Source organism: Schistocerca americana, chromosome 1 (assembly GCF_021461395.2).
Source record: "Schistocerca americana isolate TAMUIC-IGC-003095 chromosome 1, iqSchAmer2.1, whole genome shotgun sequence".
In the NCBI taxonomy this organism is placed as follows: Eukaryota; Metazoa; Arthropoda; class Insecta; order Orthoptera; family Acrididae; genus Schistocerca; species Schistocerca americana.
The window spans coordinates 665731629-665749221 of record NC_060119.1 but is presented as its reverse complement, the minus strand read 5'-3'; the positions used below and the strand labels follow the sequence as shown (position 1 = coordinate 665749221).

At 40.6% G+C, this 17593-nt stretch overlaps 1 protein-coding gene across 4 annotated transcripts in view; it reads right to left on the bottom strand.

The window, feature by feature from the left end:
- Positions 1-17593, bottom strand: part of LOC124608471 (AMP deaminase 2) — a 461803-nt gene that overhangs the window by 96130 nt on the left and 348080 nt on the right. For all 4 annotated transcript variants that reach the window (XM_047139987.1, XM_047139988.1, XM_047139989.1 and 1 more), the window contains one exon: positions 6608-6739. In XM_047139987.1, coding sequence (XP_046995943.1) covers positions 6608-6739 — 132 coding nt within the window. The remainder of the gene's footprint in view (positions 1-6607; positions 6740-17593) is intronic.

Sequence of the window (17593 nt, the reverse complement as noted above, 5' to 3'; positions counted from 1 at the left end):
CACACATGAGCGCTGACCTAATTCATAAAAGATCATGCAAATGACATGAATGATAAGACGAATTTCGAATCAGAACCATATGGCATGCACGACCTCTCTCACAAAGGAAAATTTAGCAGTTGTGTTATATATGTACATAAACAAGTGAACTACATTGTTTTTTTTATTTCACTGAATTTGTTACACGTTTTACAATGTTGAGCCAAAGACAGACACTGCAGCATCAGGTTGCCACAGTCAAAATGACAGAAACTATGGGGCACAAAGCAATTCTTCATTTTGGGGCAGTTATCAATCTCTACATATTTACTCCAACACAGAATGTGAATCTAACATGGACTCATTGCTTAGGGACTGCATTATTCTGCACACTGCTAACATTTCATGAACTATTGTACTGAAAAGTGTGCAGCATTTTGCAGGTATCATTTTCAACAGGGTTCCAGCAGGCTCAAAGTATTTGAGTAATAAACTACAGATTTTTAAATCTAAACTAAAAAGGTTTCCTTGGGGTGCATCCCTTTCAGTCTTTACAGGATTTCATTGCAGTAGTTTAAAGCTCTTCATTGTGATGTGTACTTTTCAAATAGTATCACAAAACAATAGTGTATTTGCTATCATGTTTTTTTAAAATTTCTTTAGTTTCTTTTTAATTTTATAATTTTTATCAGTATTCTCTCAGTAAAGAGTGTGTTGTTGTTTGATTTATACCACCATCTTTTTTGGTGTACAATTCTTTTGCTTAAAATGGTATACTTTTTCAAACTTTCATATTTTTGCCAATCATATTATCACAGTTCACATTGTCCTCTGTTTTGTTTGTTTTTCCTGCTTTCAAATACTAGCAAATAGAAGCTTCCCATGTAATGGAACTGATCGGTGGTCAATTTTTGTTATGGTCTGTACTTCGCAATTCACAAACAATTGGCATACTTGATACATACAAATGCTCAGAGTACCTCATACACGTAGACAACCAGCCCACTTGGCACACACACATTTCTCCAAGATCATAAAAATACACTGGTGAGAAAAACTTAGCTGCACTTTGCCACCTGTAAAACGACATCAGGGCCAAATGCACCCCTGACAAGATGTACATGTTGAAGCAGTACAGTGCCACACTAATTCTGACTGGTGAGCATGTCATGTTCAATGATTGAAGATCTATACGCTCATGGAACATTATGCCTCCCCACACCATAACGCCTGGACTGGCAAAACAATCATGTTTGACAAGGTTCCTCTTACAATACACAGACACGTCAAGCAGTATGAAAAATGACCATTCTGGTGATTCACTTGTTATGGTGTGGGGAGGCATGGCATTGCATGGCCATACTAACCCCAAAATCTTCAAACACAGTACACTGACCGGCCATCATTATTGTGACACTGTAGTCCTAACCTGTATGCACCTTTTAAAGGGGGTATTTGGCACCGACTTCATTTTTATGGATGACAGTGTGTGAACTGCACAGGTGGAGAAGCTCTTGGTTTTAGAAGCCATTCAGTTTTGGGGAGACATATTGCAGCACATTCACATGCATTAACGACCATCAAGTAGCTGTCAACAATGCTGTTGGAGGAATGGAATGCCCTGCCAGAAGAGGTCTTACTAACTACATGGTCAGCATGAGAGCACACTGCAGAGCATTCACTGCCATCACGGTGATCACATATCCTATTAAGAACCATGTCCCGCCTTTTGTAATGTCCAGGGGACTATCATGAAATATGGTGACTTCTGTGTCATTATCATCTTTGAATAGAAGTGTCATTTCTGTTCGACTCTTTGTGAATTCCTTTAATATACCTTCTACACTGTGCTGTAGCAATTATTTCTATATATAATCCAAGTTTCATAGAGTTATGTTACTTGGCAGTGATACGTCATGCGAAAGTTACCTTTGTCCAAAAGTTTTGAACAGCAGTGTATTTGCTTCTTATCTATGAGTAAACAAATAATAAAGTATTACCTTATTTATATTTAACTATCTGCACTCAGCCACACATTACTGTGGCTCAGAAAACAAAGAAAAGAGAAAGCATGTTTCTAATAATGTAAGGGAATTGTATGTAAATCCTAATCTCCTTCCTCCCCCCCCCCCCCCCTCTCTCTCTCTCTCTCTCTCTCTCTCTCTCTCTCTCTCTCTCTCTCTCTCTCCCTCCCTCTATCTCTCTCCCTCTCCCTCCCTCTCTCTCTCCCTCCCTCCCTCTCCCTCTCCCTACCTTATCCTCCCACTCTCTCTGCATTTCCTTCTGCCTCCGCTCCCTCCCCCCCCCCCCCCCCCCCGCCCTCCAATCTGTCTGTCACCTCCTCCACCCTTTCTCTGTCCATCTTCTCCATTCCCCCTCTCTCTCGTCCTTTCCATCCTCCATATCCACTGCCTCCCACCACTCTGCCCATCTCCTACTCTCTCTTAACTTGAGCCAACAATTAAGAAAAAAACAACAATTCTTGTTTATTGTTATTGCAAATTCAGATTTTCTAGCAATATTCTAATCATATACCTTAACTACAACTTTCCTGTCTGCCAAGAATGTGCTACTGTTGTATATATATTTATATACACTGATGACTCAAAACAACATGATCACCTGCTTAATAGCTTGTTTGTCCATCTTTGAAACAAAATACATCACTGATTCTGCCTATCAGGAATCTGAAAGTTTGTTGGCAGATGTGTGGAGGTATGTGGCATTAGATTTCTATGCCCGTGTCATGTAATTCACATAGGTAACGGGTCACTGATTTGCATGCACGGTGATAGCACCCCACAGTGACCCAGATAGGTTCCAAAGAATTTACATCAGTCATATTTGGTCCCCAAGACATCAACATGAGTTTACTATCATGCTCCTCAAACTGAGACAATGGAAATTACATTTCTGAAAGAGGACATTGCTGTTGCGGAAGATATTTAGCATGAAGGGATTCACGTGGTTTCCAGCTGTCAGCTCGTCATCTATTACTACCACAGATCCCATGCAAGTGCAGGAGAATGTCTCCCATAGCATAATACTAATTCTAGCAGCCTGTGTCCATGTGAGCAGATAGAGGTAGTCTGTTGCGGAGCTCCATGTTCAACAGCGTACAATGGACACGGTTCTCTGAACCACTTGTACATGATCCAGCATTGTTTTCTTTCACCAAAGATGACACAGATCACCATCTAACCTACTTTACAGAGCAGGCAAGCCTTCACATTCCAACCCATATTCTGCTAAGAGCTGTGTACGTCTAACCATTTAACAACTAATCATAGTGTCACTGGCCTTCTACCCCTTGATGCTCACAACAGTAGCATGTCAACATTTGACCAGCTTCATTATTTCTAAGATACTTATTCACAGACTCTGCATAATAATAATCTGCTTTTTGTCAAAGTTACTTATCTCAATGGATTTCCCGTATTGCAGTCCATATCTTTGCTAAGGTGATATCCCACCTGTACTTTTGTTACCACGTCACGTGCTCACAATGCCACCAGGCAGCATCCTACATTGTGGTGGGTAGTGGTCATACTGTTTTTGTTTATCAGTGTATATTAAAAAAATGTAGAGCTTGTGTGTCCACTCATTTATTACAGTAATATGTAAAAATTTGAGGTGAATCGGTCAAGCACTGTTTGAAATTTTTGGTAATGATGTTTCACCTTTATGTACTACATATATATTACATGTTTTAAAAATATTTAGCCTATGTCCATCTGAATGTTTTCATATCTAACAATGGAAAATCCAGGATGGAATAATGACAGTATGAAACGGGTAGTTGTTACTCACCATATAGCGGAGATGCTGAGTTGCAGATACATACAACAAAAAGACTATCAAAGAAAGCGCACACACACACACACACACACACACACACACACACACAGTCTAGCTGCCTTGCCATACACTGTTTGGCAATGTTTTTATTGCACCTACCTGCAACTCAGCATCTCTACTATATAATAAATAGCAACTATACTTTTCATAATATTGTCATATATATTCACATGGAATGTTACATCAAATTTTTGAAGTAATCAGTGAAGAACTTTTAGTGCATTAGGATTTTGAACAAACAAACTCCATGTTTTTATTTATGTAGATGTAATTGTTCATTTGTTCAAAATCATAATCTGCAGAAGTTCTTCACCTACGCCTTGAAATTTTGACACAACATTGAAATCCAATATGTGCATGCTCTTATATAGTTACGGGAATGTCATATGGTCAATGTGGCGCTCCAGTAAATATATATAAAGACATGTGAATATTCGATTGCAATGTTGTTTTAAAATTTTAAAGGTATTGGTGAAGAATCTTTGGAGACACATGATTTTGAACAAATGCACAATTATGATTTTATTTATGCAGATTACAAAAATATAAAGACAGAAAATCTACAAGTTTATGGTTTTTCAAAAGCCACTTAATTATTATTATTACTATTATTATTATTATTATTATTATTATTATTATTATTATTACTATCATAATAATTTCTGTAACAAACTCCTAATCACTATGGACCTGAAAATTCCCAGTTTGTGATAAATGTGAATTTAGATTCCAATTTTGCCCCAAAATGTGAAAAAGCAAAGTTACCTGATAAATGCTATTTCACAGTGGATTGTATCCAGACACAAAAAATAGCTTAAAATAGCTTTATTTTCTGTTTATAAATACTGGAAAGGTACTCAGTTTTCAGTTACTGGTATTGCAAATCACCTAATGAAGTCCACTTTCTGAAGATAATGTGCATAAGATCATTATCACAGTGAATACTAGTGCACTCTAAGCTCTGGTCTCACACCAATTGTGGGAAGTTGAATGTTCTGTATAAGATACATCCTGTGTACGCCCAACTATGGTACCTACCATCTTAGAATAAAGAAATGTTTATGTTTGTCTGCTAGATGAGGTTCGGAAGTTGGTACATTTTAATATGACAGTTTTAGGTGTCAGGTATGTTGAACTGTGGTTGTGTCAAACACTGGTTGACGGCAGGCTTGAATTGCTTCATTCAAAACAGAGTGAATGTCAGCAAGTACTTGTGTGGTATTCATAACTGACTGCTTTCCATTGTGATTTGCTGATTATTTTCTTTTCTCAGTCTGAAACAGAGTTCAGTTACCACCATTTCTCACCAAAATGGATCGCCATTTCCTATGACCATCTATCAAGTTTTGTTTTCAGAAAAAACTGAAACATGGGTAGGCTGTTGGCCTGTAAGAAGGCTTTTTCCCTCACATTACTCCTTTCCCTCTGGAGGCCATAACTGTAGTTTATGCTTGTGGATGACTGCCAGTTTATAGTGGCTGGACTATAGTGTGACTAAAAAGCAAAGCCTTTTAATGCATTTCAACCTTGTCAAAAGTCTTCCCCCAACACACAAAGAGAGTTCTTGTAAGTAACTTATCAGTTATATTTGTATCATTGTGAAGTATGTGTTGTATAGCTATGAATACCTACTAAAGGTCAATTCAATACTCTGCACATTTTATAACTGTCGAATTGGAAGGGAAAAGAAAAATAATGCTGAGCAACACTTTAAATCAGAGGTGTGAAAATGGCGCCACTTCTCAACAGAAACAATCATTTGCTGAAAGCTTAAATAGAGTCAAAAGAAAATAACAAACAAAGACCATTTTGGGGAAAAACTGCTTAAGTTTTTGCACAAGATAACATTCCATTTCAAAACATTAATGCTTAACCTTCAGGTTCTTAAGCTTTTAATTTGATGACCTTTTAAGTTTGCACACAAACCTGATGGGATGTGCAAACAATCATTAACATTATGACACATCAGTGTGCTCTAAACTCTCATCTCATGTCAATAGTGGGCAGTTGAATGGTCTGTAAAAAATACATCCTGTGCAGGCCCAACTGCAGTACCTAGCGTACCATCTGTTTTTTTTTATTCCCCGCTGACCAGCCATTCTGGGTGACTAGTCTAAACTCTATCCCTTTTCCTAAACCTATCCACTCCTTTTACTTCACCCCTCTTCCTTCCCTTAAATCCTTCTGCCAGAAGGATGAACCACCACCTCTGAAGGCTTGTTTACGTAAAACTTTTTTTTATATGTGCATTCTACTGGCATTGTTTGGTGAATAGATTTTGTTATCTATCCAATTATATTATACTGTCAAAAATTGGTTATTTTCATTGTTATATATGCAACATTTGTGATAAAAAAATTACATACTGTATATTTGAGTAAAACGTTTGACCCTCCACTACTTTCTTTGCAGATTTCTGTACCCCCTTTTTCTCCATGATTCCTATTTCTTGTTTTGACATGCAAGATCAGCTCAGCCCATTAATCGGAGAGATTTATGGCCTTTTTACTGGTGCTACAGATCTTCTAAACTATTTTACTCCTTTAAGTTTCCTGTAAAGAAATATGCAGTTACGTAATCTAAAGAATTTTCTTAGATTATTTTATTTTGTTACAACTCTATAAATCTGATGAAGGTAATCTGCTTAAGAAGTAATTACGTTCAAACAGCATGCTTCTGCATCAAAAGCAGTGGTAGCAAATGAAGCAGCAACAGCAAACAAACTCTCAATACAGCAATTAACTTTATCAAACACAAAACTCTATTATACCTTGATGATGCGAGCGAAGTACTTTCCATTAAGATAATTGTCTGTCTTGAGGAAAACTTCTCGCAGCCTACTCTCACCAATGGGATTATATTTTGCATTGAACTTATCAAATCTGTGGAAGGTGTTACGATCCTGGAACAGATAAGACAAAAGTTGCAGAAATTTTCTGTTAATCTGTATATAAGATTGCTAAAGGACAATTAACTTTAAAAACACTCCACAGCCCAACAGCATAAATATCTGACAATTCTAATAACATTTTCATGTAGTCAGAGTCCCAAAAGTAAAATTACAACTTTTAAATAGACCATAAAATTTAACTCTTTCTACACTGTAGTTCTTCAGCTCAAATGCATTAAACACGATTACTAAATGGAGAAGCAAGAGCTACAGATGTTATATACATGTAGTGTTTGTCATTCTGATGTATATTTTTTGACTTTGGTTCACAAAGTTGTTCACTGTTGCTAATAGATACTCCGTAGATAAAAGCTACATGGTTCATTCCAAATTCCATAGACACAAACTTCAAAACTTCAACATTGTCAAAAAAAAAAAAATAAATAAATAAATAAATAAATAAATAAAAAAAAAAATAAAGTTTCAGTAACTAGCATTTATTTCTTAGCTCCTTATCACATTTTCTTCCCTTATTGCACTTCTCCTTTACCAGTGTTTAGTTCAATTTTAAACTACTGTGAGAAGTATGGCAGTCCCCAGCTGATGTGATAACATTACAAGACAATGGAGACACCCTGATGAAATTAATCTTTATTTACCAATGTGGCATTGATAGATCACATCGACCACACAAATTACAATCTTTGGAACATTAACTGCTCTGACGAGCTGCCATTTTTAATTCAGTCTGCCTTTGTACTTCATGCAATGTTCATTTGTATCAGTCTTTATGCTAAAATATATCTGTATATAGAAAACTTGGGAACTGTTTGTTGCGTATATTACGGTCCATATCCAGAATCCCATATTGGTGACCCTGGACAAAAAGTTCTATGTCTTCCACAACTTCCGTGCCGGTCGTATAGAATCAACAGGCTTCACATACGATGCCATGGCTACATCACCGAACATTCTTTACGAAGATTTGGAGGCCCAGCTCTTACAACCAGGCCAACGCAACCCTCCACTGTCGGTTACTTCGCAACTAACAGACAATGATCTATGATCTATGATCTATGATCTTCGACGAGGATAACCTCTACTTTAGTAACTCCACAATGACTGAGTGTTATGCAGTTACCTCAGACAATGGACTCAGGGTTTGTTTCACCGGATTACACACAACAACAAGTGAAAACTGAAGTGGACAATCTACTAAATAGTGTGACGATCATTCACTCTTACGAAGTTCAAAGGGACCAAAATACACACGTACGCTTTGATCCTCTACGTGTCACGATGTCGGTTACAGAAGTGCTGTGTGCAATGCCACCATCTGTGCAAAACATACACGCAGTCAACTATTACCAAGCTACGCCAGTCTCGCCTTCCTCACAAATCAATAACAGACATTTTTATGCAACCAGTTCGCCAGAACAAACCACCGGATCAGCGGCTCAGTTTCCCGACCACGAGGGAGTGCACTCAACACAGCCTCTTCACCCAGTAACATTGTACTACAACAGTGCGACTGCCAACAGGTTTCACCAGTGTTTTATGGTCCTACCACGAAGGGTGCGTGGCCAGTGTGCGCGGAAAACTCTCATTGTTGCCACTTTTAGCTCCAGGCCATCACCCCCCTACCTCCCCCACCCGCACCCCCCCTCAACCACAGGGGGCCTTGATTCTGACCATACAACCACTTGCTCCTTCTGCAGTACCATCTACGTCTGCCACGCCAACCTCCAGTGTCATTTCTGAGTTGGACTATGTCAGTGCTATTCCTGCAATTTTTGGTCCAGTTTACGGGCCCTCATTACGCGCCCTCGCCCATTTGCTTCCATGGTACCAACCGTGCCTGCCACGTCATGTTTTCAGGCATCTTCAGAGACATTACAACCAGCCGTTGTTCCGAACGTGTGTGCTAGTAACATTTCCGCTCCAGTGGTGCCGGATCCCAGCATGAACTCTTGTGCAATGGGACCGCAGGCCTTCCAAGACATGCCGAAGACCCTTCGTCTCCACCTCCAGGCCACCTACCCAAGCTATCTCCCCTATACGAGGACAATCCAGTTTCATGGGTCACACTGGTGGAGCACCTCTTTGAGCTGCATCAAGTGACTGATGACGATTCCAAGTTCCTATGTTTGGTCACACACCTTCATGACCATTCGGATTTAATTTGTGATCTCCTACTTTCGCCACCGAAGTACGAGTTTACCACGAAAACGATATTGGACCATCTTGTCTGCTCGTCACAGGAATTGATAATCAAGATTCTGTATGAGGAGCATCTGGGGGACCACACTCCATCATAACTTTGGCGCCGTCTCGGCTTACTTATGAGTGAACACACAATGCCAGATGTCAGCCTGTGGGCGGTATGGTCTGCCAAGTAACCTACCGACCTACAGATACACCTACTGCTGCACTCTTTTGAGTCTGTTGGTTCTCGCCTATGCATCGCAGATCAGCTGTATGAGCTCCTGCACCAGAAATACCCAACTCATCCACCATCGCTGTGTGACACTACACCTCCTGTTTACCGGCCGTCTGTAGGCAGGGGCAGGGCCTGTTCCAATTTCAAGCCTTCTACGCTGCCAAGCAGTACTCATTCGCTCTCTCCTCTTTCTCAGCACTCACGAATCACCCACACTCCATACGTCCTGGTTTACATCCCAGAACAGATCAATGAGGACAAGCCTCCCCCGCTATCACAGTCAACACCACCGCCATTTCCAGCTCATCCATACTGTTGGTACCACAAGAGTTTTGGGGCTGTGGCCAAGAAGTGCAGGTTACTGTGCGGCAACACCCAAATGCCAACTGCAGGAACTAAGTGACGCCGAGTCCTGCAGGGAACTTCACAGGTGTCTACTAACATTGCACTCCATCCACTCGTCCCCTTGGCCGAGCGGTCATTTATACATGATAGATATTTCATTGCAGTTTGTCTACCTAAATGACACTGGTGCTGTCGTGTGTCATACCTTGATTGTTGGCTCCTACCAACTTTTCACCAAGAAGTCTCTCCTACAAGCTGTCAACGCATCAACGTTACAAACTGTTGGTTCTGTGAAAGTGATGGTGCACCTATCCCCTTCTCTGTGATTCTCCGTGTACCTTCTACATTGCCAACATTGATGAACCAATTCTCGGTATGGATTTTTTATCTCATTACAAGCTCTCCCCAAACATAGTCCAGTGTTCAGTGTTACATCACCCATCTAACACTTAGATACTGTGCTCTGGCACCCATTCTCCTCGTTACGTTTCTGCCGCAGCATGGGATTTAGTCTGCGAGTGTTCCGCCCTCGCGGGCAAGATTATGACCTGTGTCACTAAAGTACTTCCAGAATACGACTCAGCAGTGCACCTCTGCCGGGAGAACAATGAGCTGAAACAATGCAGTGCTCACACTTACAATGAGCTCGCTGCAGCCAGCACCTCGCTGTTGAAACTGCAATCTGCAGTTCTTTCACCGGATCGAACTTCATCGCCAAGCATCAGTTCAAACATTCATCAGGTTAATTAAGAAACATTCATTGCATGTGACGATTCGCGTTCAGTAACCTCCGCACCGTCCAAGTGCCCACTACGTGCAGTGCCTCGTGTTTCAAACAGTGTCTCTAATAACAGTCGCTCATGCAGCACGACCATACCCACTACACAGGCAGCCATCCCTTGTGTGATGCCAGCACCTCACTTGCCTGTGCCAGTTGCCCAAGGCAAAGTTAACAACAGATGGCTGCTGTGCATCCCACTCCGCTCTGTGCTGCACGCGCATTCGACCACTACAAACATGCCGCGCTTGTGTAATAGGCATGTGACTTTCATGCTGCCTTTTCCCACTTGCGCTAACGGCTACACCTCATTGCACCCCACTCATCCCAAAACTCCACGCCAGACGTTTACATGCTTGCACTGTCATGGACAATTACCCCATGCCAAACATAAACGATTTCACTCATATGTTATCGGGCACCACAATCTTCAGTGTGATTGATTGCAAACGTGCTTATCACCAGATTCCCGTAGTGCTGGAAGACATTCTAAAGACTGCACTCATCACGCCGCATGGTTTGTTCCAGTACAACTTCATCCCATTAGGTTTAAAGAAGGCGGCACAAATGTGGCAACGTTTCATTGACTCAATCTTACAACGATTTGAGTTCTGCTTCGCATACCTAGATGACATACTCATTTTCAGCAAATTGACTGAAGACCACGAAGATCATTTATCCCAGGTCCTCCAGACTTTGGCATCCAACAGTGTCGAGGTCAACAAAGAAAAATTCAAATTGCATCAGTCTTCTGTGACATTTCTGGGTTACACTGTCACCGCAGACGGAATACAGCTTCCCAAATCCCATGTGCAGTCTATCACCCCCCACCCCCAGCTACGTACAAACAACTCTGATGTTTCCTAGGTACTATAAATTACTACCACAGTCTTCTACCTTCTGCTGCCGCCACACAGGCCCCGCTGATGGACTCACTCTCCGGCTAACAAACTTTGGATGTTAAAACCAGTCTGTTTTACTAAACCCATGCTAGAGGCTTTCAGGGCTCTTAAAACAGCTTTAGCTCACGCAGTCATACTCGCCCACCCGGATCCATCTGCCAATTTGTTCATCAGTATGGACACCAGTGACATCACAGTTGGGGTCGTATTAAAACAGAGCAAAGGTGACACGGTTTCACCACTTCATTTCTTCTCCAAAAAACTGTCTACAGCACAGAAGAAATACTCCGCTTTAGATAGAGAGCTTCTGGCGGTGTATGAGGCCGTCAAACATTACTGCCACTGACATTGAGGGCTATCCTTTCTTCATTCATACTGATCACAAACCACTGGTGGACGCCTTCTGCAACCCACCAGAGGAAAACTCTGTTTTATCTGGGGAACTAATTCTCACCCAAGATCCCGAGGAGTCCCCCTCCTTCCCAGACTTTATTGGAAGGATGCGTGCACACCTTAGAAACAGTCGGTTACACCCACCTGTCAGCCATTCCCCACCTGACACTTACATGCCAAACGCACTCAGAACTTGCTCACATGTCATGCTCAGGGATGACTCTGTCAGACAACCCTTACAACCCCCCTTACCTCGGCCCCTTCGAAGTACTCCGGAGGGACGAGATGACATTCGACATTATGATATAAGATCATCCGCAAACAGTTTCTCCACACAGGCTCAAGCCTGCCTTTGTAGACTCAGACACCCCTCTGCCATCCCAGTCGGACTGCCTGAGCACATGTTCTTTTAACGAACACGCTAATGAGTCCATTTAACCTACAGTTAGGTTTTCTCCGTCCAACAAGTCACCACTGCAGTTCACGGGCTCCTCAGGCATGTCATCATCATCATCATCATCATCATCATCATCATCATCATCATCATCCCCATTCACAGGTTTTGAAGACATTTCAGGTACTAGAGATGCAGATGCCCCATCCTTCATTTTGTGCTGCAACGTACCACCTGACTATGTCGATGACATGTCAATTATGGTGTTAGATAATCATGTGCTTGTACTGCTCACTGACAGCACAGACCCAACCCTCACTGAGGAACTCAAAGTCAAGATAGTGCACAGCTTCTCCCTCCCACAAGAGTGTGACCCATTATGTGTTCAAGCTTTCATTTCTTCAGACAGCTCAGTACGCATTCAGGGAAGGCATGCTCACACGCTGCCTCCTCTCACATACCGCTGCTCCCGAGTTGGCCAACGCATCATTCACCCACACTGGATTCAGACTAACAGTTGGATGGGTGGCCGCCCTCCGCACCTTCGCACACCGACCCGACTTAGATGGAGCTTCCAGTTGTGCATCTGCTGCCTCGAACCACTCACACTGACGCTGACACTCATATGCCCCCCCCCCCCCCCGCCCCCTCAGGGCTCATAAGCCGTACTCCGTACTGGGGAGGGGTGGGGGGGTTATATGTGTATATAGAAAACTTGGGAACTGCTTATTACATATATTATGGTCCGTATCCAGAATCCCGTACCAACAATGAATCTGAATATAACTCAGAAGCAACAAATTTATGAGAAAAGCACATCCGGTAAGTGATACAAAATGGAAATTTGTTTTCATGCATTCAAATCATAAACTTTTATATAGTCTAGAATCAAACAAGATTTTTAGATAAAGTGCACAAGAGAGGAGAAAAATGAATAAAGAAGAGAATAAGGCGTTATTTTTAATTTTTATTCTATCACTTTTTATGACACAATCATGTCATTTCTGGAAACCCAGAATCTACTCTGTAGGAATCAACATGGACTCCGGAAACAGCGATCGTGTCAGACCCAAGTCGCGTTATTTGTTCATGAGACCTAAAAAATATTAGATACAGGCTCCCAGGTAGATGCCATTTTCCTTGACTTCTGGAAGGCATTCAATACAGTTCTGCACTGTTGCCTGATAAAGTAAGAGCCAACGGAATATCAGACCAGCTGTGTGGCTGGATTGAAGAGTTTTTAAGCAAACAGAACACAGCATGTTGTTCTCAATGGAGAGATGTCTACAGACGTTAAAGTAACCTCTGGCATGCCACAGGGGAGTATTATGGGACCACTGCTTTTCACAATATATATAAATGATCTAGTAGATAGTGTCGGAAGTTCCAAGCGGCTTTTCATGGATGATGCTGTAGTATACAGAGAAGTTGCAGCATTAGTAAACTGCAGCGAAATGCAGAGAGATCTGCAGCGGATAGGCACTTGGTGCAGGGAGTGGCAACTGACCCTTAACATAGACAAATGTAATGTATTGCAAATACACAGAAAGAAGGATCCTTTATTGTATGGTTATATGATAGCGGAGCAAACACTGGTAGCAGTTACTTCTGTAAAATATCTGGGAGTATGCGTACGGAACAATTTGAAGTGGAATGATCATATAAAATTAATTGTTGGTAAGGCAGGTGCCAGGTTGAGATTCATTGGGAGAATCCTTAGAAAATGTAGTCCATCAACAAAGGAGGTGGCTTACAAAACACTCGTTCAACCTATACTTGAGTACTGTTCATCAGTGTGGGATCCGTACCAGGTCAGATTGACAGAGGAGATAGAGAAGATCCAAAGAAGAGCGGTGTGTTTCATCACAGGGTTATTTGGTAAGCCGGATAGCGTTACAGAGATGTTTAGCAAACTCAAGTGGCAGACTCTGCAAGAGAGGTGCTCTGTATCACGGTGTAGCTTGCTGTCCAGGTTTCGAGAGGGTGCGTTTCTGGATGAGGTATCAAATACATTGCTTCCGCCTACTTATACCTCCCGAGGAGATCACGAATGTAAAATTAGAGAGATTTGAGCGTGCACGGAGGCTTTCCGGCAGTCGTTCTTCCCGCGAACTATACGCGACTCGAACAGGAATGGGAGGTACTGACAGTGGCACGTAAAGTGCCCTCCACCACACACTGTTCGGTGGCCTGCAGAGTATAAATGTAGATGTAGATGTAGATGTAGATGTAGAACCTGTTTCAGCTCTCAAATACTATCCTCGGAAGCTATGGGTGGCATCTGATGAACAAGTGTTCATGCATTGATGCCCATAGCATATGAAACCAGTTATGACTGTGTCATAAAAAAAGTGATCGAGTCAAAAATAAAAAGTAATACCTTATAATAAGTCAATCACCATCCCTATAAACAGAATGTCATTTATTCAACAATTTTTTTTATCATGACCTTGGTTAAAGTGTAATCCTGAGATTTTTCTGAAGTGAGCTACAGAAATCACTGAAACTCTAAAGAATACTGGTCAAACAGGTCATTAAGTATCTGACCCACTGCAAAGTAAAATGATTCAGAGAAGAGCAGCAAGCTGAATTGGTTGTATAGCCTCTTGAATATTTTATGTTCTAAAATCTGGGACTTGGTGATTCCAGGCATTCTAAATCTAATTTCCCATTTGTTTAAGGATTTTTTTGTTCTGTGACAATAGTTATATGTGTCAAATTATATATGTAACAAACACCAAACTGAAATTCAGTTTTAAATTCTTCAATAATTGGTAAAGCCCCCAAAGTTTCAATTGCAAATTTGATCAAAAGTAATTACATTTCATCTGCAAAAGCTTCATCTCTCTCTGTGGCTGTCAATCCAACATTTGGTTTCCTAGCCTCTTTGTCTGATTTACATTGAGGTATTAATGTATATCTCCATACATATGCTACAAGCAACCATTTGGTGCATAGTGGGGGTACCTTGTACTTCTACTAGTCATTTCCTCTTTGTTCCACTCGCAAATAGAGAGGGTGAAAAACAACTGCCTTTATGTCTCCACACAAGCTCTAATTTCTTTTATCTTATCTTCTTAGTCCTTACATCAAGCATTTGATGGCAGCAGTACAATCATTCTACAACCAATTCTATAAATTTTTGCAACAGTGTTTAGCAAAGACAAATTCGTCTTTCCTTGAAGGATGCCCATTCAGGTTCACAAAGCATCTTCATAATAATTGATCTTGATGAAACCTACTGGTAACAAATATGGCAGTAGGGCTCTGAATTGCTTCGATTCTTCCTTTTATCCAACCTGGTGGGGATCCCAAATACTCTAACAGTACTCAAGAATGGGTCACTCTAGTGTTCTATAGAATAACCTTGTTAATATCAATCTGGAGGGACCAAAAAATCAAGAGCTCATGTTAAAAAAAAATGTGTGTTAAATAAAAAAAAATGTGTGTTAAATAAAAAAAACGCCAATTTTAATACATACAGTGATGTAAAACACTGTAACAGTTACTTTATATTACCATAGACTTTTAACACCATAAAGTGACTGTAAAAGTACAAGTACTCACAAATTACATTATTTTCTTGGAAACAATTCAAGCATGGTTTGCTGACGTTCATGGGAATGAAAATATCTTAACTTCACAACTAACTGTAACTACAGCATCCATAAACCCAGCAGTGATGTTAGATGTTGAAGCAAACATTCTAAACAATCCATGCTGTAAACATCTCCTGATGGGTAGGTGGAATGGTATCCTTATTCTCCTCCTCCACGTAGCTCTTCTGATGACCCTTCTTGCACCTGTCACAGCTTCTGGCACACCAGATTCCACAGACGCACATACGGCAACACGCCGTCTGCACTAATGATTTTCTCAAAATTAGCCCCAGAATTTGCAACACCTTGCAGAAATGTCTTTTCATCAGGTGAAATTGCACTGTCCATCTCGTGGGCATTTTCACTGTTGATACATGTCCAGGCTCTGTTAAATCACTTCTGAATATGATGTGGTGACACAGAGTTCCAGGCTGCTGTTAAAGCTTTTATTGCATCAAGCACACTCCAATTTGGTGTGGCAATACTGTTTTCAGCAGCACGAATTGCAGCTCTTATAAGTCGCTTGCGATAAGCTCTCTTCACAATACAAATGATGTCTTGGTCCAAGGGCTGAAAGTGGCTTGTTCCATTTGGTGGAAAAAACTGAACCTTTATGTTAGGTTCAGGTCTTGTACATTATGGCCCAATGTAAGAAGAACATGTCCGTTTTGAGCAACCATTGAACTGTTGAAATGAAGAAGCCACTTGAGAAATGATGTGCCATTGATCCAAGCTTTCTTGTCATGAGAGTAGATGCAGGGTAAAGTGTCCACATTCATGTTTTTAAAGCAATGCAGTTTCTTGAACTTACTGATAACCCAAGGATGAAATTTCTCACTGTTGTCTGCATTACCTGCAAGAGCAACAGTTACACATTGTTTGCTGCATGCTCCACCACGACAATTATCACCACCTATCCCCAGAGTGCAATTCAGAAGTAGTTTGTAGAAAAGTATAGTTTCATCCATAATGAACACATCATAGGAGGCATACTTATCCCTTACTTGCTCAAATTCATGCAACCAGCTGTTCACACTTTCTTCATAAACTTTATTTGCTTCACCGCAAATTTGTATAGATGATATTGAGTGTCTCTTTTGGGACAGGTACAGCAGCCAACCATCCAAACATCTTAAGTCTTTGGTGTCTATATTTTTGGAAATCTCATTTGCTTTTGACTCAATTATAGGGCCACTTGAAGGTATGCTAAATATGACTTAACCATTCTAGCAGAAACATCTTGACGTCTTCATACTTAGCTTTCATACTTAGTCATCTAGAATTACTTCCAGAACCTGATGCAGCAGCATTGACAATTTTTCCCAATTCTTAATTATCATAGATAAAGTAGATTTGGAAATTCCAAACTGCTCAGCAATTTTTTTTTTCCACATTCCACATCATCTAGAATCTTAAGTTTTACCTGTACATTTAGAGCTGTGTTTCCTCTTTGCCATGTTTCGCATGCTGCAATTTGTAGATTTTTATTCAGTATTCTAACTCACAATAATGAATTCATTTAAATGTACCATACATGCTGACTGTTGTGGTGATAATCATGGCTGCTCACCTACAATATGTTAGAAATGAGTCAACAATATGTAGTTAGCTTTGTAGCTATATTTTTTGCATTCATTTCAGAAAATAATTTAACACTTAAAAATACTTTAACATCAAATGTCCGTGTTACAAGGAAATTTAATTATGCTAGGGAACGAAAAAAAAAAAAAAAAAAAAAAAAAAAAGGTCATAATTATCTTAACCAATAAAAATTCCCATAAGAACTAATGTATTCCTGCTGGAGCCAATATTTTTTTCATGTTAACCATGAGTTCACTTTAAGCAAGTGTGCACGAATGAGGTTATATTGTATATGCGGTCTCATTTATAGATTAGCTACACTTTCCTAAAATTCTCCCAGTAAACTGAAGTCAACCATGCACATTCCCTACTACTGTCCTTACTCCTTCCATCTCATACTGCTTTGCAATATTACGCCTAGGTAGTTAATCAAC